The sequence below is a fragment of the Jaculus jaculus genome, chromosome 2, assembly GCF_020740685.1.
Source record: "Jaculus jaculus isolate mJacJac1 chromosome 2, mJacJac1.mat.Y.cur, whole genome shotgun sequence".
Taxonomy (NCBI): domain Eukaryota; kingdom Metazoa; phylum Chordata; class Mammalia; order Rodentia; family Dipodidae; genus Jaculus; species Jaculus jaculus.
In genome coordinates, this window is record NC_059103.1 from 214,337,012 (window position 1) to 214,363,853 (window position 26,842).

Sequence of the window (26,842 nt, forward strand, 5' to 3'; positions counted from 1 at the left end):
CAGGCAGAATGGCACAGGAAAACAGATTAGCATCATAATGTTAGCTGAAAAAGGAGTCTGTAATGACCTTTGGTTATATCAGCAAAGATCCCCAGAGGTTAACAACTGTAACCAATGAGTTGGTCAAAACTAGGGGATAGATAACTTCCTCACTAACCTCATGGAATAATGGTTTGGAAATGTAAAGGAGTAATAACTATTTCTAACCTCCCATGACCAGACTCTGCATCATCTTGTGCGTCCTGGGGGTTAATTCAGGTTACTAGAAGCCAGGTGTGGGAGCAGAGGTAGTAGGATTGCCATGAGTTCAAGGCCAGTTTGACTACACAGTAAATTCCAGGTCGTTCTGGGCTAGAGCAAGACCTTACCTTGGAACAGACAAAAAAAAAAAAAAAAAAAAAAAAAAAAAAAAAAAACCTGCTATAACTAAAATCCTGGCAAAACAATCTATCTAGTTTACTTAAAAAGTATTTTATTTGGGCTGAAGAGATGACTTAGCAGTTAAGGTGTTTGCCTGCAAAGCCAGAGGAAACCAGTTCAACTCACCAGGACCCATGTTAAGTCAGATGCACAAGGGGGTGTGTGCGTTTGGAGTTCATTTGCAGTGGCTGGAGGCCCTGTCGTGCCCATTCTCTCTCTCTCTCTGCCTCACCAGGGCTTACATGAGTCCTGGGGAATTGAACACAGGTCCTCTGGCTTTGCAAGGAAGTGCATTATCCTGCTAAGCCATCTTTCCAGCCCAAACATTTTTTTTTTCAAGGTAGGGTCTCACTCTAGTCCAGGCTGACCTGTAATTCACTATGTAGTCTCAGGGTGGCCTCGAACTCATGATGATCCTCCTACTTCTGCCTCCCGAGTGCTGGGATTAAAGGCGTGTGCCACCAGGCCCAACTACAACTCATTATTCTTAAAGATTTTATTTTTATTTATTACAGATGTGGGGGGGGGGATAATAGGTACCAGGGCCTCTAGCAACTGCAAACGAACTCAAGACACAGGCGTCACCATGTGCATCTCGCTTATGTGGGACCTGGAGAATCAAACTGGGATCTTTGGCTTTGCAGGCAAACACCTTAACCATTAAGCCATCTCTCCAGTCCAATCTATTATTTTTAAAACCTACAGACCATGTTGTAAGTGAGTCTAAGAGCTTGGCATGGTGGTACACCCCTTTAATCCCACTTGGAAGACAGAGGTAGGATAGCTGATTTCAAGACCACCCTGAGACTACATAGTGAATTCCAGGTCAGCCTGGGCTAAAGGGAAACCCTCCCTCAAAAAGAAAAAAAAAGTGAAAAGGACAGAAAAAAGAAAGAAAGGAAGGAAGGAAGGGAATCTAAAGGGCTGGAGAGATTGCTTGGCAATTGCTTGCTAAGCCTGCTGGAGGTTCAATTCTCCAGTACAACAATGAAGTTTTAGGTATTACCTGAGAGGTAAGAGACATGAACACACATGTGCAGGTACTTTCACAAATGCTGTTTTATTAAGACCCCAAACTGGAAGCCAAATTTCTACAAAGAAGTGGAAGAGTGAATAAGTTTATCCACACCATGGCTATCACTCACCAGAACTACTAAACAAAGTAACTTGGTGGAGTCTAAACATAAGCTGATGACCAGACACAAAAGCACCACCTTAGAAGACCACGTCTAGGCAGCTGCAGGACAAGCAACACCAACTGGCACATACACAGCAGTCACTGAGGCGGGTGTTGGAGTGATGGGGGTTACTTTTCTTGGCCGTGCTGTGGCTACACAGGGAGACTTTCTACTGCATACACTCAAGAGTAGGTGTATCATTTGAAACAATCTGCTAACACTGCTGCTTTGCTGTCTGGAACCTCTTGCCATGATGGATTTCTCAGAAAGTGGATATTGTGTATTCTTTTTCAATTATCTGCCCATCCAAAGCTTCTAGGGATGCTAGAATTTCCTAAAATACACTAAGACAAAAACTATTTTATGTAACCTCAGCACTGGTTGTGGTTAATGCTTAGATGAAAGAAATTCAGAGGCAAAGACAACCACCCATGCACTATTTTTGACCAGAATAACCTGTGTTGAGACTCTCCCTGGTCATTCCTTCTCTCCAGCTATGTCCACTCCCCTCAGCTGAAATGTCACCTATTCTGAGAAGACCTCCTAGATGTATGCATGGTGCATCAGTCATCTCCTTACCTAGGGCTCCTATGAGACCTGTCATTCACTCCATGTACTATCCTAGGGCCTGCCTGGCTTCATAGGACACTCGCATGAGATGGATGGTGCCTCACTCTCCGCTCTTCCCAGTTACCTATAATAATTCTTCATAAATCTCAATACATTTTCAAATAAGTGACAGAGCAAGAGGGCAAGAAAAGTCATGAGCTGAGTCAGTCTTGAAGGTGGTAAGACTTGGGCTGTGCGCGAATGCCTGGGCGAGGTGCAGACACCACGTTGAGGGTGATGTTCTCAAAGTGCAGTAGACAGCTCTGGGGGAAGCTCAGGCCACACCTGATGGGCACTACATGTAGATAGGGGACAACCCAACAGGAGCAGGTGTTTACAGGGCTTAAGAAGAGACGGCACCTACAATAGAATAAGAGCCATTGGACGCAAAGCCCCAAAAGAAAAACAAAATCACAAAAGTTAAAACAGCAATACATAAAGTCCAAAGTAAGAAAGAGGCCAAAACCAGGTGTGATGACACACTTATAATCCCAGTACTTAGGAAGCTGAAGCAAGGCTTAAAGTTCAAGGCCAGCCTGGGCCAGAGTCTCAAAACTTGTTTCAAATAAATAATAAGGGAAAAATGTCAATTACATGGACTTGGGTTCATTTTTTTTGTCTTGTGTAGACAATGGGACAAACAAATCAATGAGATATGATCACAATGAGAGTCATAATTCTGGAATTTCAAAGTTCAGTAGGCGGGAGTACAGAGCAGAGGCACAAAGATGCCAACTGAATTCAGTGTAAGGGAAGGGTGTCTTGGTACGTGATGCCTGAGAAGCTCCACATAATTCATCGAGCTGGTTGAAAGGAGGTAATAACTTTAAAGAACAGGGGCAAACAGGGACAGGAACAGCTTGAATCATGGAGACAGCGGTACACATTGATGTGTGGCTGTGGGCCTGGGGCTAGGGGTTCAGCCCTAAGGACTAGTTTGTGGCTTTCCATGAGAAAGTGGAATCCTTTGCAACCTTTCAGATAGGCATCTTAAGTAATAATAAATACAGCTATGCTTGTCATGAAAGGGTGTGTTTTGTGAATAAAACTTAGAATTTCTTTGTAAGGACCCTCCAATGTTCCAGCTCAAAGTCAGCTCTCCAGACTCACTGACTTCCTTGCCATGGTGGCAGAGAGCAGCCCACTTAAGAAGCTCTGACACATGCACATCTTAAGAGGCCATATGTATCCCAAATCCCTCCATTTCCAAGCACCACACTGACTTGGAGAGTATCTCTTTCATAAGTTATCTGGAGGACCTCCCTGACCTGTGGACCTCTCACTTAAATGCATGGGGGGCTCATCCAGGGAAAGGCCTTCCTGGTGGACAAGGTCTGGGGGTGAGGTTAGGCCCTTCCCACGCTGACTGTACTCATAAAGCTTCTCTTCAGTGTGCATCTTCTGGTGCTGAAGGAAGTTCGACCTCTGTATAAAGCCTTTTCCACAGTAACTGCAAACGTAGGGCTTCTCTCCAGTGTGCACAATCTGGTGCAGCAGCAGCTTGGAACTCTGGATGAAGGCTTTCCCACAGTCTTTGCATTCAAAGGGTCTGTCCCCAGTGTGGATCTTCTGATGCTCAGTGAGGTGGGCTTTCTGTAGAAAAGCCTTTCCACACTCTTTACATTCATACACCCGTTCACCAGTGTGGATTTTCTGGTGTCGGATAAGGTATGAACTCAGAAAGAAGGCTTTCCCACACTCATTACATTCATAGAGTTTCTCCCCAGTGTGGATTCTCTGATGCTGAGTAAAGTTGGATGTCTGGCTAAAACGTTTCCCACACTCATTACATACATAGGGTCTTTCCCCAGTATGAATTCTCTGATGCTGAATAAGCTTTGAGCTTCGAATAAAGGCCTTCCCACACTCATGACACTCAAAGGGCCTCTCTCCAGTGTGAATTCTCTGGTGTTCAATGAGGTCTGAGCGGTGACGGAAGGCCTTCCCACAATCTCTGCATTCATACTGCTTTACCTCTGTGTGGATCTGGAAATGCCGAATAAGGCTTGAGCTACGAATAAAGGACTTTCCACACTCGTTACACTCATAGGGTCTTTCTCCTGTGTGGATTCTCTGATGGCGAATGAGTAAGGAACTCTGACTGAAGCCTTTCCCACACTCTTTGCATTCAAAAGGCCTCTCTCTGGTATGAACCCTCTGGTGCCGAAGCAGGTCTGAGCTATGACAAAATGCTTTTCCACACTGTGCACATTTGAACGGCTTCTCTCCTGTATGTACTTGCTGATGCTCCACCAGATTTGCAGAGTGAATAAAGTCTTTCCCACACACATTACACACACACAATCTCTCCTCAGTGTGGACTCTCTGATGCTCCGTGAGGAGTGAGGTCTGACTGAAGCCTTTCCCACAGTGCTCACATTTATAAGGCTTTTCTCCTGTGTGAGATATCTGATGTGTAACTAAATCTGAATTAAATGGGAAGCTTTTGCCACAAATACCACAAGGATGGGCCTCCCCTTCAATAAGCTCTCTTTGAAGAATAAGAAGATTTGAGTTCAGAATAGGGTTTCTTCCTGACTTACTACACACCTGGGCTGTTTCTCCTGTTTGGATTTTCCAGTGGGTCACTGTCACCTGCTTCAAGCTGTCTCCCTGAGAAGGGGGACTCTCCAAGCTCTGCCTTTCTGGGTTCCCCAGTAGCTGCACTAATCTGTCTTCATGAAATTCCCCAGTCTCAGGGGTGGGAGGTTCCATCACTGTGAATTTTTCTGACATCATCTTATATGAGTTTTCATGCTCAGAAATTCAAGCTTTGGAGTTATTTTCTTGTCACCAGCTCCCACAGAAGAACCTGAAATGAGGAAGAGAAAGGAAGGGAGGAGGGTACTTAATAGGTTGCTATTGTATATATGTAAGTACAATGATTGAGATGGGGAGGTAATATGATGGAGAATGGAATTTCAAAGGGGAAAGTGGGGGGGAGGGAGGGAATTACCATGGGATTTTTTTTATAATCATGGAAAATGCTAATAAAAATTTAAAAAAATCAAAAATATAAAAATAAATGAAGACTACAGGGCTGGAGAGATGGCTTAGTGGTTAAGGCACTTACTTGCCTGCAAAGCCTAAGGATCCAGGTTCAATTCTCCAGGTCCCATGTAAGCCAGGTGCACAAGGTGGCACATGCGTCTGGAGTTCATTTGTCATAGCTAAAGGCCCTGAAGCGCCAGCCCATTCCCTCTCTCTCTAATAAATAAATACAGTAAAAATAAATCTTTGAAAACAAGAAAAAAAGAGGAAGAAAAAAATCATGACATCAAAATAAAAGAGAGAGGGCTGGAGAGATGGCTTAGCGGTTAAGCGCTTGCCTGTGAAGCCTAAGGACCCCGGTTCGAGGCTCGGTTCCCCAGGTCCCACGTTAGCCAGATGCACAAGGGGGCGCACGCGTCTGGAGTTCGTTTGCAGAGGCTGGAAGCCCTGGTGCGCCCATTCTCTCTCTCTCCCTCTATCTGTCTTTCTCTCTGTGTCTGTCGCTCTCAAATAAATAAAAAAGTAAAAAAAACAAAAAAAACAAAAAAAAAATAAAAGAGAGAGTATTTTATAATCATGGAAAATGTTAATAAAAATTAAAAAAAATAAAATAAAAGAGAGACTGATTGAGATGGGGAGGAGATATGATGGAGAATGGAGTTTCAAAGGGAAAGTGGGAGGAGGGAGGGTATTACCATGGTATATTTTTTGTAATCATGGAAGTTGTTAATAAAAATTTGAAATTAAAAAAAAAAAAGAACCTGAAATGAGAGAATAAGATGGTCTTTTCTTTTTGTTACCAATAAGCTCTGAACCACAGAAGGTACAAATTCAACTCATATACACCAAGCAAGAGAGGAAGCATTCATTTCCTACCCACAGTCCTCAACTCACACAATTATCAGTGTTCTCATCTTGACCCAACTGGCCTTCCATGTGGAAAGCCTTCTTTGTGGCTCTATCTCTGACACAACCAATTCCAGGGCTGGCATGTGCTGCATAACACTTCTCTGAGCTCTAAGTCCTGTATGTGTGGGGGGGGTGGTGGTGGAGGGCAGGAGAAGGATATAGCTGGCATTCTACTAAAATTCAAGACATGCAATTCTAAAGAAGCCTTTAAATTTATCAGTCCAGCCACCCCTTACCATTCCTCGTTCCTTCACATTCTGCTTCCTGTCCCCAACCAGAATGGACCATATGGTCCACAGTATTGCATTCACTTTAGACAATATGTAATGCATACAGTCATTTTGACAATATGTAATGCATAGGGCCACAGTGCTAGCAGAATGAACCCTACGGTCCACAGCACTGCATTCATTTTAGACAACTGTATTGCATACAGTCACAGTGTTAGCAGCAGCTAAAGCAGTTCTGCCTTAAGAGTGACCTTGAAGCCAAGAGTCCAGTCAGAACCTCCTGACAACCAGTCCTCCCTTTCAGTGACTTCATGGTCTAGTTCCCTGAATGAAATCCTTTTGTGTTTGCAATGGAACCAGTGGTTTCAGCTTCCTGACAAAGATCTAACTGGCACAGTTCTCATGGTTTTGTATACTTAGCCTTGTACATTCTTGTTCTACATCCAGGTATCAGCCAACCTCAGATCAAATATAATGAAAAGGGGGCTGGTGAGATAGCTTAGTGGTTAAGCCATTTGCCTGCAAAGCCTAATGACCCAGGTTCAAACTCCTACTACCCATGTAAGCCAGATGCACAAGGTAGAGCATGTGTCTGGGGTTCATTTGCAGTGGCTGGAGGCCCTGGCATGCCCATACTCTCTCTCTCTCAAATAAATAAAATAAAGTAGGCCAGGAGTGGTAGCACACAACCCAGCACTCAGAAGGCAGAGGTAGGATTGCTGTGAATTCGAGGCCACCCTGAGACTACATAGTAAATTCTAAGTTGGCCTGGGCTAGAGCAAGACCTACCTCAAAAAAGGGGGAGGAGGGTTGGTGAGATGGCTTGGTGGTTAAAGCTCATGCCTGCAAAGCTTAAAGACCCAAGTTCAATTCCCCAGTACCCAAGTAAGCCAGATGCACAAGGTGATGCATTCATGTGGAGTTCATTTACAGTGGCTGGAGGCCCTGATGTGCCCATTCTCTCTCACAAATAAATAAAATTAAAAAAATAATAATAGTGAAAGAAAATGGGCTGGAGAGATGGCTCAGCAGTTAAATGCTTGCCTGTGAAACCTAAGGACCCAGGTTTGAGGCTCAATTCCCCATGACACAGGTTTGCATAAGGGGGCACATGTGTCTGGAGTTCATTTGCAGTGGCTGGAGGCCCTGGTGCACCCATTCTCTCTCTCTTTGTCGCTCTTAAATAAATAAATAAAAATGAACAAAAAAATTTTTTTAAAGACTGGAGAAATGCCTTAGTGGTTAAGGTGGTTTCCTGAATAACCTAAGGACTCAGGTTCAATTTCCCTGTACCCACATTAAGACAGACACACATGGTGGAACATGTCTGAAGTTCATTTGCAGTAACTAGAGGCCCTGACATACCCATTCTCTGTCAAATAAATATTTAAAAAGAAAGAAAAAAAAAACTGTGTTGAACATGTACAGACCTTTATTTTTTTGGTTACTATTCCCTAAAAAACAATAGTACACTTACCTAGCAGTGACACTATCTTAGGTATGAGTTACCTAGAAGTGATTCAAAGCACAAGGTTGGAGTGGGGAGATGGCTTAGTGACTAAAAGGCGCTACTATGCAAAACCTACAGAGCCAGTTTAGATTCCCCAGTATCCACATAAAGCCAGGCACACAAAGTGGCATATGTATCTATAGTATGTTTTCAGAGACAAGAGAAGCACCTATATTCCCTTCCTTTCAGATAATGGAATAAAAAAAAAATGTTATTTATTTATTTATTTGAGAGTGACAGACACAGGGAGAAAGACAGATAGAGGGAGAGAATGGGCGCACCAGGGCTTCCAGCCACTGCAAACGAACTCCAGACGCGTGCTCCCCCTTGTGCATCTGGCTAACGTGGGACCTGGGGAACCGAGCCTTGAACTGGGGTCCTTAGGCTTCACAGGCAAGCGTTTAACCGCTAAGCCATCTCTCCAGCCCAAAAAATTTATTTACTTATTTGCAAGCAAAGAGAGAGAGAATATGGGTGCGCCAGGGCCTCTAGCCACTGCAAATGAACTCCAGGTGCATAAGCCACTGTGTATCTGGCTTTATGTGGGTACTGGGAAGTCGAACCTGGGTCCGTCCTTAGGCTTTGTAGTAAGCACCTTAACTGCTAAGCAATCTCTCCATCCCCGAAAATATTTAATATTTTTATTTATCTATTTTCAAGCAGAGAGAGATAATAAGAGACACAGAGAGAATGGGCACATCAGGGCCTCCAGCAACTGCAGACTCCAGATTCATGTGCCACTTTGTGTGTCTGGCTTTATGTGGGTACTAGGGAATTAAACCTGGGTCATTAGTCTTTACAGGCAAATACCTTAGCCAATCTCTTCAGTCCCCAAAGGTTTTTTTGTTTTGTTTTGTTTTTGGATTTTCAAGGTAGGGTCTCACTCTAGCCCAGGCTGACCTGGAATTCACTATGGAGTCTCAGGATGGCCTCGAACTCATGGTGATTCTCCTACTTCTGTCTCCGGTGTGCTGGGATTAAAGGTGTACGCCACCATACCCTGCTCCAAATTTATTTATTTATTTATTTATTTATTTTGGTTTTTCAAGGTAGGGTCTCACTCTGGCTCAGGCTGACCTGGGATTCACTATGTAGTCTCAGGGTGGCCTCGAACTCTCGGCAATCCTCCTACTTCTGCCTCCCGAGTGCTGGGATTAAAGGCGTGCGCCACCATGCCCACAGAAGAAGCCAGGTGTGGTGGCGCACGCCTTTAATCCCAGCACTCGGGAGGCAGAGGTAGGAGGACTGCTGTGAGGTCGAGTCTAGAGCTACAGAGTTCCAGATTGGTCTGGACTAGAGTGAGACCCTCCCTGGGGGTGAGGAGGGGGAGTGCATGGAGGCTTTGAATAGGTGGCATGTGAGCACTTTACTATTTTAAGTAAGGGACCCAAGCATCCTCTGATTTCACTGTCTGTAGAAATGAGGGATGGCCATATACTCATCCTCTTCAATACGTCTCCTGCCATTTCTTCCTGTCCGTTTATGTGAGGCCAAATTCTCAATTCAGTCCGCTTCCTGGTTTGTGTGCATTCTTGCTGATCAAGTGTTCTAGTTACATCTCTGCCTGATGTCTTAAGAGCAGTAAGCAATGCTCTATTCTTCCATACCTCAACTTGTCTGTTTTCCCCTTTTAAATGTCCAATCTTTTTCTTTGTTTTTGTTTTTCGAGGTAGGGTCTCACTCTGGCTCAGGCTGGCCTCAAATTCATGGTGATCCTTCTACCTCTACTACTGAGTGCTGGAATTAAGGGCATGTGCCACCATGCCTGACTTAAATGTCCAATATTTAGTCTTGTCCCTTACCTTTTTGCTTGTTTCAATGAGAAAGCAGAGAGAGTGAGAGAAGAATGTCCACTTCCGCTACCCACCTGTGTGCTCTCCCTCACTTCATGCAGTAAGTTGTCCTGGGCACAATGTAAATGCCACATCTCTGATCTTCTCCAAGCATTATCCCCTCTCAAGACCATGTGCTCCCTTGCCCTTCTAGTCTGCTGTTGCAATCAATAAAGTATACAGCAATGTTGGTGTTCTCATCCACTTGAAAAACTGAAAGGCACATAAAGCATCAACTAGCCCAGGCAACAGGAAGATCCAAAATGAAAACACATAAAACTGGGCCCTACTTCTCCTCCTTCAACACATCACATCCCACAACAGGCAGTAATATCACCAAACCAGGCTACTCACCCATGCTGAAGTCACCTTGTCATCGTGCTCCTAGGATGACCTCATTCAGCACTCTCCCTTCCTCACTGACCACTTCTTCCCAGATTCTACTGATGACACCAGAGACTTGTGATGACCTAGGCCAGCCCTCCTCCATGTGCACTCACTGCACCTACCTCAGAAGATGAATTTACTGCAGAAAGCATGCGTTCCACCTGCAACTGGGTTCCTCCTTGACTGTCCACACTTGAGTAGCTCTCAACCCGACACCTTCACTTGCCTCCACATTTGCTCAGGCCACAGATGGTATATCCTGAGCTCCCTTTTTTATTTTTAGGTGTAGGCCACTACGCCCAACCTGAACTCCCTTTTCTTTCTCAAGTATTTAACAGAGTAAGTATGGGCACTCCTGGGCCTTCTGCCATTGCAAATGAATTCCAGGTGCATGTGAAACTGTGTGTCTGGCTTTATGTGGGTACTGGGGAATCAAACACTAGCCATCAGGCTTTACGAGCAAGCGCCTTTAACCAGTGAGCCTTATCTTCAGTGCCCCCTTTTCTTTTATTTGTATCCCCTATCCAACCTACCAGCAGACCTGCTGTGCCCACCTCCTGTCTCGCCACCTCCAACACCACCCTCCACCTTCACTGCTCACTTCAAAGACAGTCAGCTGGTCTCCACACTTCAACCTTTCTCCTTCTCTTCTACAGAGGCAGCAGGACAGTCCTCTAAACACATTACAAAATGCTGACTTTCTACTCAAAAGAATCTTCAAGGCTCTCCTGTCCCCTATGGTCTCAAAACCAGCATCCACTAAGCAGGTGGAGGAATGGCAGAATGAAACAATTGGGAAACTAACCAGACATTGACCACCTTCCTCCACCACTCCTCAGGGGCCAGGTGCTCTGGCCCTCCCCTGCATGTGGGTCAGTGTTGCCAGTAGGCACTGTAATCCAACTGGACTCAAGTCTGAGAATTCAGTGTCACTCCAGCACAGCCTTCAGCCAGGCAGTGCTGCCTAAGACCCTGCACTGTTTCTATCTTCCAAGGGCAGGCAGTACCCGTGCTATTTACAGAGAAAACTGGCTAGGACAGAAAGTAACTCAGCTGCAGTCTCTAAAACCAGTATTCAGGTCTGTCATTGCCAGTGCCTGTTTCTTTGAGACTTTATCCTTCTCAAATAAGATGCTGCTTCTACAGGGTATTCTGCCCACAGATCAGCTGGAATCAGCATTACAAAATTAATTTTTGAGCCTTTTGTTGTTCTTAATTAAAACAAGGCAGTGAGATGGGCATGTGGCTTGATGACTGTGGAAGCCAGTGGTGCGTTCTCTGCTCACTCAGTATGTGTAAGTGCAGGTGCACTTGTACGGGCCAGAAGACAACTGTTTGGGTAGTCTGCTTTCCATCTGGTCTGAGGCAGGTCCTCTCAATCTATTTGCAAGCTTCCAGGAAATTCTATCTCTGTGTTCCTTCTGCTGTAGGTGTACGGGGATTACAGAAACCTGCTGCAGCTTCCAGTTTTACAAGAAATATGGGGCTCTGAATGCTGATACTTTGTCCACTGAGCAATCTCCTAAGTACCATTTTTTTCCGAATTTTTTTAATTAAAAAATTATTGTGGTGCTGTTATGGCACACACCTTTAATCCCAGCACTTGGGAGGCAGAGATAGGAGGATCACTGTGCATTTGAGGCCAGCCTGAGACTACAGAGTTAATTCCAGGTCAGCCTGGGGCTAGAGTGAGACCCTAGCTCGAAAAACCTACATATATAAAGAATTTTTTTATTTTTAAAAATATTTTATTTATTTATTTATTTAAGAGAGAGAGAGGTACATAAAGAGAATTGGCAAACCAGGGCCTGTAGCCACTGCAAGCGAACTCCAGATGCATGTGCCACCTTGTGCATCTGGCTTATGTGGGTCCTGGGGAATTTAACCTGAGTTCTCGGGCTTTGCAGGCAAACACCTTACTAGCTAAGCCATCTCTCCAGCTCTCCATTTAAAAAAAAAATCTTTCTTCCTTCCTTCCCCTTTTGTTAAGATTTATTTTTATTTTATTTATTTATTAGAGAGAGAGAATAGGTGCGCCAAGGTCTCTAGCCACTGCAAGCGAATTCCAGATGCACGTGCCACCTTGTACATCTGGCTTATGTGGGACCTGGAGAACCAAATATAAAGAATTTCTTTTTGGGAGACTGGAAAGATGGCTTAGCGGTTTAAGGCATTTGTCTGCGAAGCCTGAGGACCCAGGTTCAATTCCCCAGGACCCACGTAAGCCCATTGCACAAGGTGGTGCATGTGTCTGGAGTTCCTCTGCAGTGGTTGGATGCCTTGATGTGCCCAGTCTCTCTCAAAATGGAGAAATCAAATTAAATGCTAACCTTGCTTTAAAAATATATTTAAAATAAAATAAAAATAAATAAATAAAAATATATTTATTTGCAAATGGAGAGGGAATGGGCATTGGCAGGGCCTCTAGCCACATAGCTGCTGCAAACAAATCCAGATGCATGCTCCACTATGTAATCTGGCTTTACATGGGCACTGGGAATCAAATCCAGGCTGTAAGGCCTTGACAGCAAGTGCCTTAACTGCCAAACCATCTCTTCAACCCTCTTCTCCTTATTTATTGTGTGTGACAGTGGATAGAATCCAGGACCTTATACATGCTACACAGCATTCTACCTCTGAACTATATAGCCCAGCCCGATTTTGTTTCTATTTGCTTAATTTTATTTTTTGGTTTTCCAAGGTAGGGCCTCACTCTAGCCCAAGCTGACCAGAAATTCACTCTGTAGTCTCAGGGTCGCCTCAAACTCATGGCAATCCACCTACCTCTACCTCTTGAGTGCTGGGATAAAAGGAATATGTCACCACGCCCGGCTTTTTTTTGGAAGTAGGGTCCTGCTGTAGCCTAGACTGACCTGGAATTCACAGTAGTATCAGGGTAGCCTCCAACTCACAGTGATCCTCCTACCTCTGCCTCCCGAGTGCTGGGATTAAAGGCATGCACCACTATACTCAGCCATATAGTCATTTTTAAAAATTTATTTTTATTTATTTGAGAGAGAGAAAAATACAGAAATAGGCAGGGAGAGAGAAGGAGAAAGGGAGGAAGGGGGGAAGGAGGAAGGGAGGGAGAGAAAATGAGAATGGGTGGGCCAGGGCCTCCAGCCACTGTAAATGAACTCCAGATGCATGTGCCTCCTTGTGCATCTGACTTACGTGGGTCCTGGGGAGTCACACCTGGGTCCTTCAGCTTTGCAGGCAAGCACCTTAACTGCTAAGCCATCTTTCCAGGCCCATATTTTAAAAACAAAAATCAGGCCAGATGTTGTGGTGCATGCCTTTAATCCCAGCACTCAGGAGGCAGAGGTAGGAGCATCACCATGAGTTGGGGGCCAGCCTGAGACACTAGTGAATTCCAGGTCAGCCTGGGCTACAGCAAGACCCTACCTCAAAAATGAGAAAAAACAAGACTATAGTATTTGGAAGCAAGCTTGCATCTGCTTGCAAGGATAGTTTAAACCATGTGTCTTTCATGCTTTTTTTTTGTTATTTATTTATTTATTTGTTTGTTTGTTTTTTGAGGTAGGGTCTCACTCTAGCCAGGGCTGCCCTGAAATTCACCATGCACCATGTCATCTCAGGGTGGCCTCAAAGTCAGGATGATCGTACCTCTGCCCCCTGAGTGCTAGGATTAAAGGCGTGCACCACCATGTCCGGCTCTTTGTCGGTTTTATAATATCTTTCTTTAACTTTAGAGGCAATCTTTTTTTTTTTTTTGAGACAGGGTCCCACTGTAGCCCAGGCTGATCTGGAATTCACCATGTAATCTCAAGAGTGGCCTAGAATTCATGTTAATCCTATCTCTGCCTCCTGAGTGCTGGGATTAAAGGTGTATGCCACCATGCCTGGCAAGAGGAAATTAAAAAAAAAATTTTAACTTATTTATTTGCAAGCAGAAAGACTGTAAGAGAATGGACATGCCAGAGTCTCTTGCCACTGCAAAGAACTCCAGACACATGTGCCACTTTGTGTATCTGGCTTTATGTAACTACTGGTGAACTGAACGTGGGCCAGCAGGCTTTGCAAGCAAGCACCTTTAACTGCTGAGCCATCTCCCCAGCCCAACAGGACGTCTTAAAAAATAAAATATACCTGCTTTGAAGATTTGTCTCAAATCCAACAAGCTTAAGTTTCTGCTGAGCTCATTTTTCTTCTGTAAATAAAATTAAATTGGTATATTTTCATGTATAGAAACCTGAGTAAAATAAATAAAGCAAAGAAAACTATGCCAGGCTGCTGGCACCACATGACCCATTCTGGAATCTGTGACCAGGGCAGAGGTGTTCAGATGGTGTCCTGGGGGTGCCCATGACACACTACAAGCTCAGTTATTGCATCTGGAAGGGCACACTGGCCTTGGTTCACAGGGTGGTCCGTCGTCATCGGTTGCTCACAGCCTAAGGAAAGTGAGCAAGGTTTACAGAGCTTCACCTTGGGACTAACTGGCCAATTGGGCCACTGCTTGTGCTACCGCAGCTGTGCAGGGAGCCCAGAGCTTTATCACCCAGGCATTCTTGTCTCATAGTCTCGTAACCATCCATGAGCTTAGCAGAGTTATTTTCCTCAAGCTCATTGAGACTACAGCATTTCTCCCTCAGGCCACTCAGTTTCTGCCCCAGCACCTGCACACAGGCCTTCATCAAGGGCACAACCATACTTCCTTTCCAAGCCCAGGGTCTTTTCAGTAGCCATCTTCCACAACTCACAAGAGAGTAACACGGCTGAGTTGCTTTCAGGGCACCAGCCTACTCTGGGTCTGCTACTTGACCTCGCGTCCCACCTGGAGCTTCAGTCATGTTCTAGCTTTCTCAGGCCTGCTCTCTCCATATTATTCCGGAGACTCAGGAATCCTCCCCACAGATCCAAACATGGCTAGAGACATACGTCCAAGCTTTTGAAATATCTATGGCAAGTATTAAGACACTATGCCACATTTATGACAGACAATGCTCCCCTCTGTGGGCCGAGAATGAGGCACTGCCTTGTGATTCGGGATGAGCATTTCTCAGATCCTTAGGTATTTCTCTCATTCATAGGACCAGACCTCAGAAGATGTCTGCGAGTACTTGGGACAAATGTGAATGTAGGCCACACAGGTTTAGAACCTGCACCGAGCTAATACTCTAGGGAAACCACTGGCGCACTACTCAGGCCCGAGGACTCCTGGGCTATAGTGCAGCCAGTGTGCAATGGGAATTAAGCGTCCCTAGCATCCTCACAGTTACCACGGACAGACGTTAGGACAGTGTGGCAGAGCACCTAACCCTGCCCGGGAAATCCTCCTTCGAGCCCAGGCCTCGGGCTGATCCTGCTCATCACACTTGGCTCTGCACCATTAAACCCCAAAGCCTGGCGTGCCTGCGCTTCTCCTCCGGCCAAGGCCGAGGCAGGGCACGGTCCGATTAGGACAGCGATGCCCACCCGCACACCCCAAACACGCTTGGCAACAGCCACACAGAGGTTTGCACTGCAGGCGCGGAGGCCGATGTGCCACCCCGCGGGCCTGTGCAGCGCGGCCGGCCGGGCTTGTCCCACACGTAGCTCCCAGGGAGAAGACGCCGGCCTGGGCCGCGGACGGAGCGAGACGCAGCAGTCAGCAGTCGAGCGCAGCCCGGCTCGGGAAGCGCGCCCCAGCCCGCACGCCCAGGCCCAGAACGCGCCCGCGCCACTCACCCGGCGCCCGCGGCTGGAGGTCAGCGCGGGCCGCGCCGCACCCGGCAGCGCGCAGCCCCAGGCCGCCCACAAAGCCCGCAGCGCGGCCGCACGCCGCCACCGGAAGCCGCCCGAGGTCCCGCCCCGCGGCTTCCGGCGCCGATCTTGGACCGCCGGGGCGGCTTGGTGCGGGGGTTGGATCGACTTCCGGCCCAGGCGTGGATCTGCGGACCGCGTAGAGGCCAGCCAGTGTCCTGGGACCTGGTCTCAGACCACGGGAGCTAAATACATGGGCTTTTCAATCGTCTTACCCCAAGCAGCGGGGAAAGGCAGTCTTTCACGTGAGGTTTTGTTTCTTCGGAGCTGGTGGGGGTTACGGTCTTTAAATTTTTAGTTTTCACTTACATCACCTTAAAAAAATATATTTTTAACGGCCGGGCGTGGTTGAGCACGCCTTTAATCCCAGCACTTGGGAGGCAGAGGTAGGAGAATCGCCGTGAGTTCGAGGCCACCCTGAGACTCCATAGTGAATTCCAGGTCAGCCTGGGCTCGAGTGAGACCTTACCTCGAAAAACAAAACAAAACAAAATTATTATACTTATGAGGGAAGTACAAAACCAAGGGAAGGAAAATGAATACACCCATGTGGTCTGAGAGCCCACTTGGTGGGCCCGAAAAAGAGAGAGTTAAAGAGGAAGGAAAAGAAAGTACTAAGAGCTCCTGCATGCAGGAGGGGGTACAGAGCCTATGTGGGAAGTAGGGGTCAGGGGGTTCTCCCCTCTTCTTGGCTCACCTGGGTGGAGACAAGGGGAAATTCACCAGCACTTGGAGGCTCAGGAGTGTTCAGGCATCCCAGAAAAAGAGTACCTATTCTTGGTAAAACACATTTATAACCTTATGGTAGTGGGGTTCGCCTTCTGGCTCAGGTGAGGCAGAGATACAGCTGATTGGTCTGGGCTAGAGGCTGGCTCAGCAAGAGGCCAGTCTCTAGAAAAGGACCTCTCTCCCAGTGAGGGGCTCAGGTAAGGACAAAAAAGATCTGGGGAACCTGGCAACAGACAAGTCAGATCATACTTTGAGCTCTAGCAAGTATAGATTGAAGACCTTCCTGCCTTTTTACTTTCAGGGGCCACCCTAACTGCCTCACAAAGCTACCCAACTCCCTCTCAAGTTTCCACAACCTTCCCAAACAACACTACCAAATGAGGTTTAGTATTTCAACACCCGAGGCTATAGGGGACAGTTTACATTAAAACCAATACAACCATTTTTGCCACAGCCCCCAGTCTACTGTCCTGTATCTTCTCAGAACCCCACTCTGTAGGGTCGGGAGAGACAGCAGTTAAGGCACTTCCTTGCAAAGCCTAAGGACCTGAGTTTGATTCCCAGGATGGATTCTTTATTTTCTTTATTTAGGTTTTTCAAGGTAGGGCCTTGCTTTAGCTCAGACTGACCTGGAATTCACTATGTAGTCTCAGGGTGGCCTCGAACTCACATGATCCTCCTACCTCTGCCTCCCAAGTGTTGGGATTAAAGGTGTGCACCACCATGCCTGGCAGGATGGGTTCTTTAGCACAGATCTAACTTTTTCTATTTTCCTCTTAAGCTTCCTTCCAATAATAATAATAGAAAACTAGCCAATACTTTTATCTCATTCTTCACACACACACACCCTCCAATTTTTCTTGCCTTCCTGTCGTCCTAATTTTCATATGATGGGTCTGTAATCACAGGTGCACTGTGGCACAGTGCACAGGTGGAGGGCAGAGAACAACCTTTGGGCCTTGACTTCAAACTTGATCATGACAGGGTCTCTTGTTGTTCACCACTGTGTACATCAGGTGTGGTAGTTTTCAGTATCAGGGATAAATTCCCTCCCATGGAGCGGGCCTCTAGTCTAATTAGAGAGTGGTTGTTTTCCCCCATAACAGATGTGCCACTATTGTACGTATTGGCTCATTTGGCCTGGCTGGCCAAATATAAGGCTTGCAGTGTCCACTGTTGGGTAGCTCCACTGGTGATTTCTCTCTCTCCCATTGAACTGTGTGCAGTGTGGCTTGTTCCATCCAGCTTTCTGTCAGCTGGTCTACATGGAGGAGGTTTTCAGCTCAGCTCCAGCAGGGTTTCCCAATGACCTTGCAACCCAAGTATGTGGAGTCTTCAGCAGTAGGATCTTACCATCTATTCCTGGTGGGAAACATTACAGGCAATGGCCTGTAATGTTTGGGGGCATCAGGGACCTCCCTGGCCAACAACTCCCTGTTATTTTTAAAAATAATGCCAGGCATGGCGGTACATGTCTTTAATCCCAGCACTTGGGAGGCAAAGGTAGGAGGATCATGTGAGTTCGAGGCCACCTGAGACTACATAGTGAATTCCAGGCCAGCGTGGGCTAGAGTGAAACTCTACCTTGAAAAACATATATATATGTTAAAGGCATTACTTACAAAGCCTAATGGCCCAGGTTCAATTCCCCAGTATAAACAGCCAGATACACAAAGTGGTGCATGCATCTGGAGTTGGTTTGCAGTAGTAAGGGGCCATGGAGAGACTATACTCTCAAATAAATAATATATAATATTTGTTGCAGTCCGGTTCGCATTGCTGGTAGAAATCACCCAACAAAGAGCTGCTTCTGGGAAAAAGAGATTTATTTTGGCTTACAGGCTCGAGGGGAAGCTTCACGATGGCAGGGGAAAATGATGGCATGAGCAGAGGGTGGACATCACCCCCTGGCCAACATAAGGTGGACCATAGCAACAGGAGGGTGTGCCAAACACTGGCATGGGGAAACTGGCTATAAAGCCCTTAAGCCCGCACCAACAATACACTCCCTCCAGGAGGCATTAATTCCCAAATATCCATCAGCTGGGAACCTAGCATTCAGAACACCTAAGTTTATGGGGGACACCTGAATCAAACCACCACATTCCCCTGGCCCCCATAAACTGATATCCATACATGATGTAAAATACAATGCATGCAGTCTGACATTAAAAGTCCCCACAATTTTTATCAATCCCAGTGATATTCATACATCCCCATAGTTCAAGATCTTTTAACTGAGCCATAATACCAAAATATAACCTCAAAAAACCCATAATGGCACAGAATAAATATTCACACTGCAAAAGATGGCATTGGGCACAGCAAAGAAACAATCAACCAATACAAGATTTAAAACAACCAGGGCAAACATCAAACTCTGTAGCTTCAAGTCCAACAACTCTAGCCAGTGACAAATCTTCAAGTCCGATAATTCTAACCAACAACAAGTCTCTGGCATTCTAATTCCGCCCCTCCAGCTAGGCTACTCACAGTCCTGGAAAACTTCATCGGGGCCGGCAGCACCTCGGCAGCCATCTCATGGTCCCAGCATCTCCACTGGGTCTCCACTGCAAGCCACGGTTCATCCTCATGGCCCCATGGGGTCTCTATGCAGGCAACCAGCAAACCCGCTTCACACTGCCCATGGCCATTTCCAAAACACAAGACCGTGTTGCAAACTCAATGACCCTCTTTCCAGCATTTCTTATACTCCACAATACCAGGTAGGGTGCCAATTTGTTAATCCAGGGGGGAATAAAGCAGACTTTGAAGAACAGGACTCCTTGAGCATTCCGTCCCCTTCAAAAGAGTCTACATTCTTCTTGTTGCCCCAGCGCAGGTCAGCTAGTCCAGTCTCAAAGGTTGTAATCTCTCAGTTGCAGCTGAACAGGCAGCAGTTCACCCAAAGATTTTCCTTTCTGTGCCATATCCCTCTGCACACACCAGTTCATTTTTACGCAAAGCAACCCTGCACAACTTCTCAGGACATGGGCACAAGGGCAAGCTTCTCACACAAACTGCTAGCCCAGTCCAGGCAAAAGCTCTTTCTCACCCTCATAAGCCAAAAATCACAGTCCGTAGTTCTTACTGCCTTCAGGTCTTTCAGCTCTGACCAGGATAGACCATCAAGCTGTACTTACAGCACTGCAAAGCATCTCTTAGGCCAAGGTTTCAAATCCTCCCACAGTCCTCTTGAAAATCAGCTCCAAAAGGCCAAAGCCACATAGTCAGGTGTCTAGCAGCAATCCCACTCCTCGGTACCACTTTACTGTTGCAGTCTGGTTCACATTGCTGGTAGAAATCACCCAACAAAGAGCTGCTTCTGGGAAAAAGAGATTTATTTTGGCTTACAGGCTCGAGGGGAAGCTTCACAATGGCAGGGGAAAATGATGGCATGAGCAGAGGGTGGACATCACCCCCTGGCCAACATAAGGTGGACCATAGCAACAGGAGGGTGTGCCAAATACTGGCATGGGGAAACTGGCTATAAAGCCCTTAAGCCCGCCCCCAACAATACACTCCCTCCAGGAGGCATTAATTCCCAAATATCCATCAGCTGGGAACCTAGCATTCAGAACACCTAAGTTTATGGGGGACACCTGAATCAAACCACCACAATATTTTATATATTTATATGTATAAACAGTATAGATACCTATATATTTTTATGTATTTGCAAGCAGAAAAATAGAAGAATGACAGAGAGAATGGGTATGCAGGGCCTCTAGCCACGCAAGTCCAGATGTGTGTGCCATCTTGTGCATCTGGCTTTACATGGTACTGGGGAATCAAACCCGGGTTGTTAGCTTTTGCAGGCAAGCACCTTAACCACTGAGCCATCTCCTCAGCCCTCTAGCACTATTTTTGAGGCATGGTCTCACTCTAGTCCAAGCTGACCTAAAACTCACTCTGCAGCCCCAGGCTGGCCTCCAGTTCATGGCAATTCTCCCTCAAAGTCCCAAGTGCTGAGACACTAGCAATTTGTAACTGCTTATATGTACTTAAGGAGGGGTGAGGTCCTGTGTACCAGATGTTCTCTCCTCCCATTCCATGAGGCAATGTTAGTGAGCCCAATACTGTGAAGTTCTCAGGCAAACATAGCTGTAGTGATTGTACTCACTGCAAGATGGTAGCAAGTTGCCCTTTAGTGCATGTGTGGGTACTCAGGAATTGAACCTGGGTCCTTAGGCTTAAAAAATAATTATTTTATTTGTAGGTGTCACCTATATTTTTCCTGTCTCCCTCCTGTTCTTGCCCCTTTCCCTTCCTATTCTCATCTACCTCCTATGAAGCCAGTCCTGCATGCTGAGTTGGTGACATGCCTTCACTCCCATGTCATCTTCAAAGACTTTTAGGAGGTCCCTGGAGCCCTTCCTGCTCCACCTGCCCTTCTTTGCAATGCCAAAAGAGACAGTAAATGGTGAGCAGACACCAATGTCAAGTCGCAGCTGGACTGCGATCAGTTACTCCTGGAGGCAGTACATGGAAAACAGGACACTCTTTTTCAGAACCCACGTGAGGCGACCCTTGCTGCACAAACAGCTGCACCCAACTGTGTTCTCACCTCATCACTCAGCTCAGGTGGAGCAGTACGCTGGTCTGCCTACGCCATCCCTGGTGCTCACTAGACGGACAGCAGGATCCAGGCACTGCTCTGAACAGGTCAGATGTCATGCCCAACCTGGCGCTGCCCCTGGCACAAGCACTGTACATTTTTGGTGTTTCTTTCAGAAACTCTATGGTGAGGGACTGAGTGGTTGCCAGTTCTTCACCACAGGGGTCCCCACCCCTGCCACTCTGTCCTCAGCCGCCCTCGCCCTCTTCCAAGCCAAAACACGGCCTGTTTTCCCGAGTGCTGGGATTAAAGCCGTGTGCCACCACGCCTGGCATCCTATGACCTCTTGATTGAGAGCCACAAGTTAAGTCCGGACTGGGCAGCCCGATGCCCAGGCATCCGTGATGGATGCTGGCCCGCCACCAGGAGGCGTGCGGCTCCTTAGTCTGCAAAGCACCAAAGGAAAGCGGTGGGCGCCGCAGGACGACAAGGCCGCCTCGGACGCTAGGCACCCTCGCACTCTCCCGAGCCCGCAGTCCGAGCCAGTTCCTTACTGCTAAGTGGCAGCGGAGACAGTCTGTCACCCGCTGAGGCGCAGGCGAGTGACCGAATCCGGAACGCGGGGAAAAGGTGAGCGCGCGGCCCGCGGGACCCGTGGGCGTGGCCTGGTCGCAGCGGAGGACCCTGGCCCGCAACTCTGCTCTTCGCTCTTGGGAGGACGGCTCCTCCCTCCGCCGCCCCATTGGTCCCCGGAGCCGCGCCGCCCTGGTCGACCTCCCGGAAGCGCGTGGACCGCTCAGGACCAGGACTCCATTTCCCAGAGTGCCTCGGGAGGGCCTCGCCCCCGCCACCTGGCCCGCGCGGGGCTGCAGGCTTCGCGACCGGAAGCCGCAGTCAGGGCCGCGGAACCTGGCGCAGGTGAGACTGCCTCGGGGACTCGGCGTGGGATCCCCGGGGGCTGATTCGGGGCCGCGGGAGGACGCTTTGTCTCTGGGCTCTCGCGGGTCCGGGATGGACAGCCCGTTAGGTCGCAGTGCCGGGCCCCTGTTCTTTGGGGTGTCCGTGGGCCCCTGTGGTTGGCTCAGAGCTGTCCTGAAGGGACCAGAACAATTTTCCGATTCGCGCGATGAGTTCTCGAGTGTGACGGCGCCCTAAAGCCGTTGATCCAGCCTTGCCACTCGCCCCCAGAGAACCAGGCTTTCGGGATCAGCCTGCCACGGATGAGCACGGGACTCCTGATGCCAAAACCGCCTCTTACCTGTCAGTTGCATGTGAGACTTGGCGAGGAGGAGATCGCACGCTCTGTGCTGGGCGCTCCCCCTACTGTGGTCTGCCTCCCCTATTGTCAGTCGGGGAGAGTAGGATGTAGTCGATTGGGACCAGCCGCCCTGGTTTGGATAGCAGCCTACAGGCCTATGGAGCCTTGGGCAAAGGCTTTCCCCGGGACAGAGCTGGGAAGGTGTAACTCAGTGTAGCTGGGTCTGTCTGGTGGCCTGTGGCCTGTTCTTGTAGGTCTGACCCTGTGCCTGTTGCCCAGTGGCGCAGGGGAGTGGGGTAGGAGGATGGCACAAGATGCCTTTAACCTTGCCCCATTTCCCCCTTCACCTGCATGCAGCCAACATGGGTGAGCCCCAGAGACCCATGAAGATCCTTGTGACAGGGGGCTCTGGCCTGGTGGGCAGAGCCATCCAGAAGGTGGTTGCAGATGGGGCTAGCCTGCCTGGAGAGGAATGGGTGTTTGTCTCTTCCAAAGATGCAGATCTGACGTGAGTTGGGGCCATTCTCAGAGCATGCCCTACTCCCCCTCCTCCCACTGGGGCTGTCCTGAGCCTGCAGTTGCTGAATTGGGCCCTCCTGCCAGGTGTCTGGCCAGGCCCTGGGGTGCTGGCTGTGTTCTAGGGCTTAGCAAACATCCTCCTATCCCTTCCAGGAAGTTCACACCCTGACACCTGCCAAGTCCTGTACTTGGGCACATCCCTTTGGTTGTCCCTTCTGCCACATAGGCTCACCCATTTCCTGCACCCATTGCCCTAACCCTAGGGTACCAGTTCCTTTGGGCACCCTTTGAGCTTCTGACATCCTGGCTTCCCTCAGGGATGCAGCACAGACCCAAGCCTTGTTCCAGAAGGTGCAACCCACCCATGTCATCCATCTTGCTGCAATGGTGGGGGGCTTGTTCCGCAATATCAAGTACAATTTGGACTTCTGGGTAAGTTGTGGGATAATCAGCCTTAAAAACAGGAAGCTCAGGTCTCAACTTCCTGGTGGGCTAGGATCCTACTCTCACAGATTCACCTAGGAAGTCCCTGAGAACTGGGGCATGGCACAACCCTGAGAGATGTGGAACGACTTATACTTAGTGCTGGGGTATCTAGCCCAATAGAAAAGCCAGGGAGTGGGCTTGAAGGATTAGGAAGCTGAAAGAAGTCATGCTGCGCCCTGAGGCCTGGATCTTGCTTCTGCTTCCTGAACCCACTGGACTGCTCACTGCAAGCCCTCTGAGCACTTGAGTGCAGGGTGTCTGGGGCATGTACTATGGGAGAAGAGGGCATAATGTTAGGGCCCTGCACCTGCTGGCTGTGTCCTTGAGAGTTGGCCAGCCTGCTTGTGGGCAGTAGCCTTGGCCTGGCTGGTCTACACCAGGCATCGGGGTCAAGAGAGGCTTGATTCTGCCCAGGGACTCTGTCACTGAACGCCCTCCTGTCTGTCCCAACCTTCTCAGTAAACTGCCAGGCTACCACCTCTCTCCTATCTCTAGACCAGTCCAAATGCTTCATGCCAGTTTAGGGAGGGGAACTGGGGCCAAGGGAGGAGCAGAGCAGGTTACTGAGAAGCAGAGCTGGACATGACATCCAGAGTCTTCCCTATCTTCTACCATCTGCCTTGTACTCTGCATCCCTGGGGTGCAGCTCTGGCCTCCACTCCCGATCAGGCAGGGCAGCAGCTCCTGTAAGGTCAGCGTGAGAGACTTGTCCTTGTGCTGGGTACAGTTAGGATGAAAAGGCATTGCCGGGCTCTGAGGTCCAGGGTGTGTCCCCACCTGTGCTCTGGGGCAGCAGAAGCTTGGGACCGGTGTAAGTAGCCAGTCTCACCTGCTCTGCTGCACCCTGCAGAGGAGGAATGTGCACATAAACGACAATGTCCTGCACTCTGCCTTCGAGATGGGCGCCCACAAGGTTGTCTCCTGTCTGTCTACCTGTATCTTCCCTGACAAGACCACCTATCCTATTGATGAAACCATGGTGAGGGGCAGGGCCTCCTGGGGTTGGGCCTGACTGTGTGAGTGGACTTGGGACATGAGGGTTTCTCAGTGCATCTCCTGCTCCCCTAGATCCACAATGGGCCGCCCCACAGCAGCAATTTTGGGTACTCATATGCCAAGAGGATGATTGATGTGCAAAACAGGTGCTCCTCCTTGATCTTCCCCAGCCCCGCCCCCTGGGAGGCGGGTCATGTTCCCCTGGGTGGGTGGTGCCTTGCTGGGAAGAGGCCAGCTGCAGGAGGAATGGGCATTGGTCTTGGAACGAGGGCAGGAGATGCTGTACCTCTGCAGGGCCTACTTCCAGCAGCATGGCTGTACCTTTACTGCTGTCATCCCCACCAACGTCTTTGGGCCCCACGACAACTTCAACATCGAAGATGGCCACGTGCTCCCCGGCCTCATCCATAAGGTGCACCTGGCCAAGAGTGAGTGCAGCTGACAAGCACACCTGGCCCAGGTTACCCGCCTAATGGGACCCGGGGCCCTGCTGGAGCAGCTGCTGTGGCTGCAGTGCTTTGACACCTGCCCACCCCATCCCCAGGCAGCGGCTCTGCCCTGACCGTGTGGGGTACCGGGAAGCCTCGGAGGCAGTTCATCTACTCGCTGGTGTGTATAAGGGCCGTGCGTTTCTTCTAGGAAGGCTGTGGGGTAGGCGGTGGCTTGAGGAACAGTCCCTGGTACTGGGCAGAGTCCCCTTGGGCACAGCTCTGGCTCACATGGAGAAAGGGTGGCCTGAATGAGGGAGCCCATCCAGGATGAGCACTGGCTGTGGCCCCTGGGAGCAAAGACAGAAGTGTGACCTCCCCGGCCGGCTGGAGCACTCCACCCTCAGTCATGGGTATGATCTGCCCTGCTCACCTCCAGGATCTGGCCCGGCTCTTCATCTGGGTCCTGCGGGAGTACAATGAGGTCGAGCCCATCATCCTCTCAGGTGGGCCCAGTCCCCCACAATTGAGCAGGACCTGTATCTGTCCTGAGGGTGGGAACAGGAATATCCCCAAGGGTCTGGACAAGGTGGCCTGATGGACTACTGGCCCATGGCTGTCTACAGTGGGCGAGGAGGATGAGGTTTCCATCCAGGAGGCAGCCGAGGCCATAGTGGAGGCCATGGGCTTCTGTGGGGAGGTTACTGTATCCTTTGACTCCAGGGACAAGGTGTTAACGCAGCACTCAGGATCGCTAATGTAACACCATTTTGTTCCTTGCTGGTAGCAGGAGGGTGTCTCCTGGGCCCCAGGGAAAGACAGGCTCAGGGTGGGACAGGTGTGGGGGGGGGGGCGTGCACCTTGTGCTGTGGCCTTGACCAAGGTGCTCAGTTTGATACCACCAAGTCGGACGGGCAGTTTAAGAAGACCGCCAGCAACGGCAAGCTTCGGACCTACCTGCCTGACTTCCGCTTCACACCTTTCAAGCAAGGTGAGCTCCTGCCCCCTCCTCCCCGCCCCACCTACCCTTGTCTGCAGGCTGCTTGCCAGCTAGCTTCCTCGGCTTTGGCCTCCACTGCTCCTTTCTGTTCCCTGCTGTGGCCTCTGTCCCCTTGTTGGCTTGAGGGTGGGTGACCTCCAGGTTTGGTCAGTACTCAAAACCTGTACCCCCTGGGCATCAGGACATTACAGCTCAGGGGGATGTTTCTGGGACCCCCACCCTCCCTGCCTCCTTCAAAGGGGTCACTGTGGCCCTGGCCTTTGCCTACTCCCTCAGCTGTGAAGGAGACCTGTGCTTGGTTCACTGACAACTATGAGCAGGCCCGGAAGTGAAGCATGTGACAGGAGCAGGTGTTCAGCTGGTAACATCCATTGACCACTGCCCTCAGATTGTGCCAGGAATTGACAGTAGTGGTCAGTAACCTCTACTTTATGCTGGCCCCTCTGCCAGGGCTTCCTTTGCAGCAGTCCAACAGGGTCCATGTCTGCCTGACCTCAGGGAAACAGAAACCTGGGCCAATCCGACGCCTTGCTCCCCTGCTGCCCTGACCTCATCAAGTCTACTGCCACTTTCCCATTTCTGGGAACCAATAAAATGTATTTTCACAAGTCCTGGACTCAGCAGTGGTGTCCAGATAGTCCTCAAGCCCAGCACTGCCTACTTAGTCTGGTTAGTCGCAGGACCCACCATCCCTTGCGTGCTTATCAGTCCTGAGAGTTTCTAGGTTTGGGGCCAAAGTCCCTGGGTGAAGGCTCAAAGGGTGGAGATGGGCGTGTCAGTTGTGGACTGTTGGCAAATTGAGGTGTGGTGCAGAGCACCTGCTTTAAAGTCTGAGCTGAACTCTGGCCATGCTCAGCCCCTCCACATGTAGCCAGACATGAGCCAAGGTGATGAGAGCTCATGTGAACATCTCCACCTTAGCCCTGAGGACCTTGGTGGAAATGAGGCTAGGTCTGGCTTTGGTGAGGTGACCAGTGTCCAGGGACAGGCCTGTAGGGAGACTGGCATTAAATGGCTCAGATTTCCCCAGGACCTC

General features: G+C 49.0%; 2 protein-coding genes across 9 annotated transcripts; one reads left to right on the forward strand and one right to left on the reverse strand.

Annotated features, from left to right (window-relative positions):
• Positions 1–1,461: 1,461 nt before the first annotated feature.
• Znf623 (zinc finger protein 623) lies at positions 1,462–21,812 on the reverse strand. 4 transcript variants are annotated; one of them, XM_045142680.1, is made up of 2 exons: positions 21,674–21,812; positions 1,462–5,019 (listed from the first exon to the last, which is right to left on the reverse strand). In XM_045142680.1, exon 2 carries the CDS (start codon positions 4,944–4,946, stop codon positions 3,447–3,449), a length of 1,500 nt encoding a protein of 499 aa, XP_044998615.1. In that variant the 5' UTR covers positions 4,947–5,019; positions 21,674–21,812; the 3' UTR covers positions 1,462–3,446. The 4 variants fall into 4 exon arrangements, with proteins under 4 accessions (XP_044998615.1, XP_044998612.1, XP_044998614.1 ...); XM_045142677.1 differs by having other exon boundaries at positions 21,129–21,802; XM_045142679.1 differs by lacking the exon at positions 21,674–21,812 and adding an exon at positions 15,758–15,820.
• Positions 21,813–21,933: 121 nt separating this feature from the next.
• Gfus (GDP-L-fucose synthase) lies at positions 21,934–26,414 on the forward strand. 5 transcript variants are annotated; one of them, XM_045142682.1, is made up of 11 exons: positions 21,934–22,037; positions 22,735–22,885; positions 23,214–23,328; positions 24,233–24,361; positions 24,451–24,524; positions 24,673–24,806; positions 24,923–24,987; positions 25,246–25,312; positions 25,433–25,512; positions 25,698–25,797; positions 26,083–26,414. In XM_045142682.1, the coding sequence occupies exons 2-11, from the start codon at positions 22,740–22,742 to the stop codon at positions 26,136–26,138; spliced, it is 966 nt and encodes a 321-aa protein (XP_044998617.1). In that variant the 5' UTR covers positions 21,934–22,037; positions 22,735–22,739; the 3' UTR covers positions 26,139–26,414. The 5 variants fall into 5 exon arrangements, with proteins under 5 accessions (XP_044998617.1, XP_044998618.1, XP_044998620.1 ...); XM_045142683.1 differs by lacking the exon at positions 21,934–22,037 and adding an exon at positions 22,069–22,390; XM_045142681.1 differs by lacking the exon at positions 21,934–22,037 and having other exon boundaries at positions 22,410–22,885; positions 26,083–26,167; positions 26,257–26,414.
• The last annotated feature ends 428 nt before the right edge of the window (positions 26,415–26,842 follow it).

Coding starts and splice junctions, on each gene's coding strand:
- Znf623 (XM_045142680.1), bottom strand. CDS start 4,946: ATGATGTCAGAAAAATTCACAGTGATGGAACCTCCCACCCCTGAGACT.
- Gfus (XM_004656387.2), top strand. CDS start 22,692: ATGCCTTTAACCTTGCCCCATTTCCCCCTTCACCTGCATGCAGCCAAC. Junction 24,525..24,672: donor ATGATTGATGTGCAAAACAG/GTGCTCCTCCTT, acceptor GTACCTCTGCAG/GGCCTACTTCCAGCAGCATG. Junction 24,988..25,245: donor GGCAGTTCATCTACTCGCTG/GTGTGTATAAGG, acceptor GCTCACCTCCAG/GATCTGGCCCGGCTCTTCAT.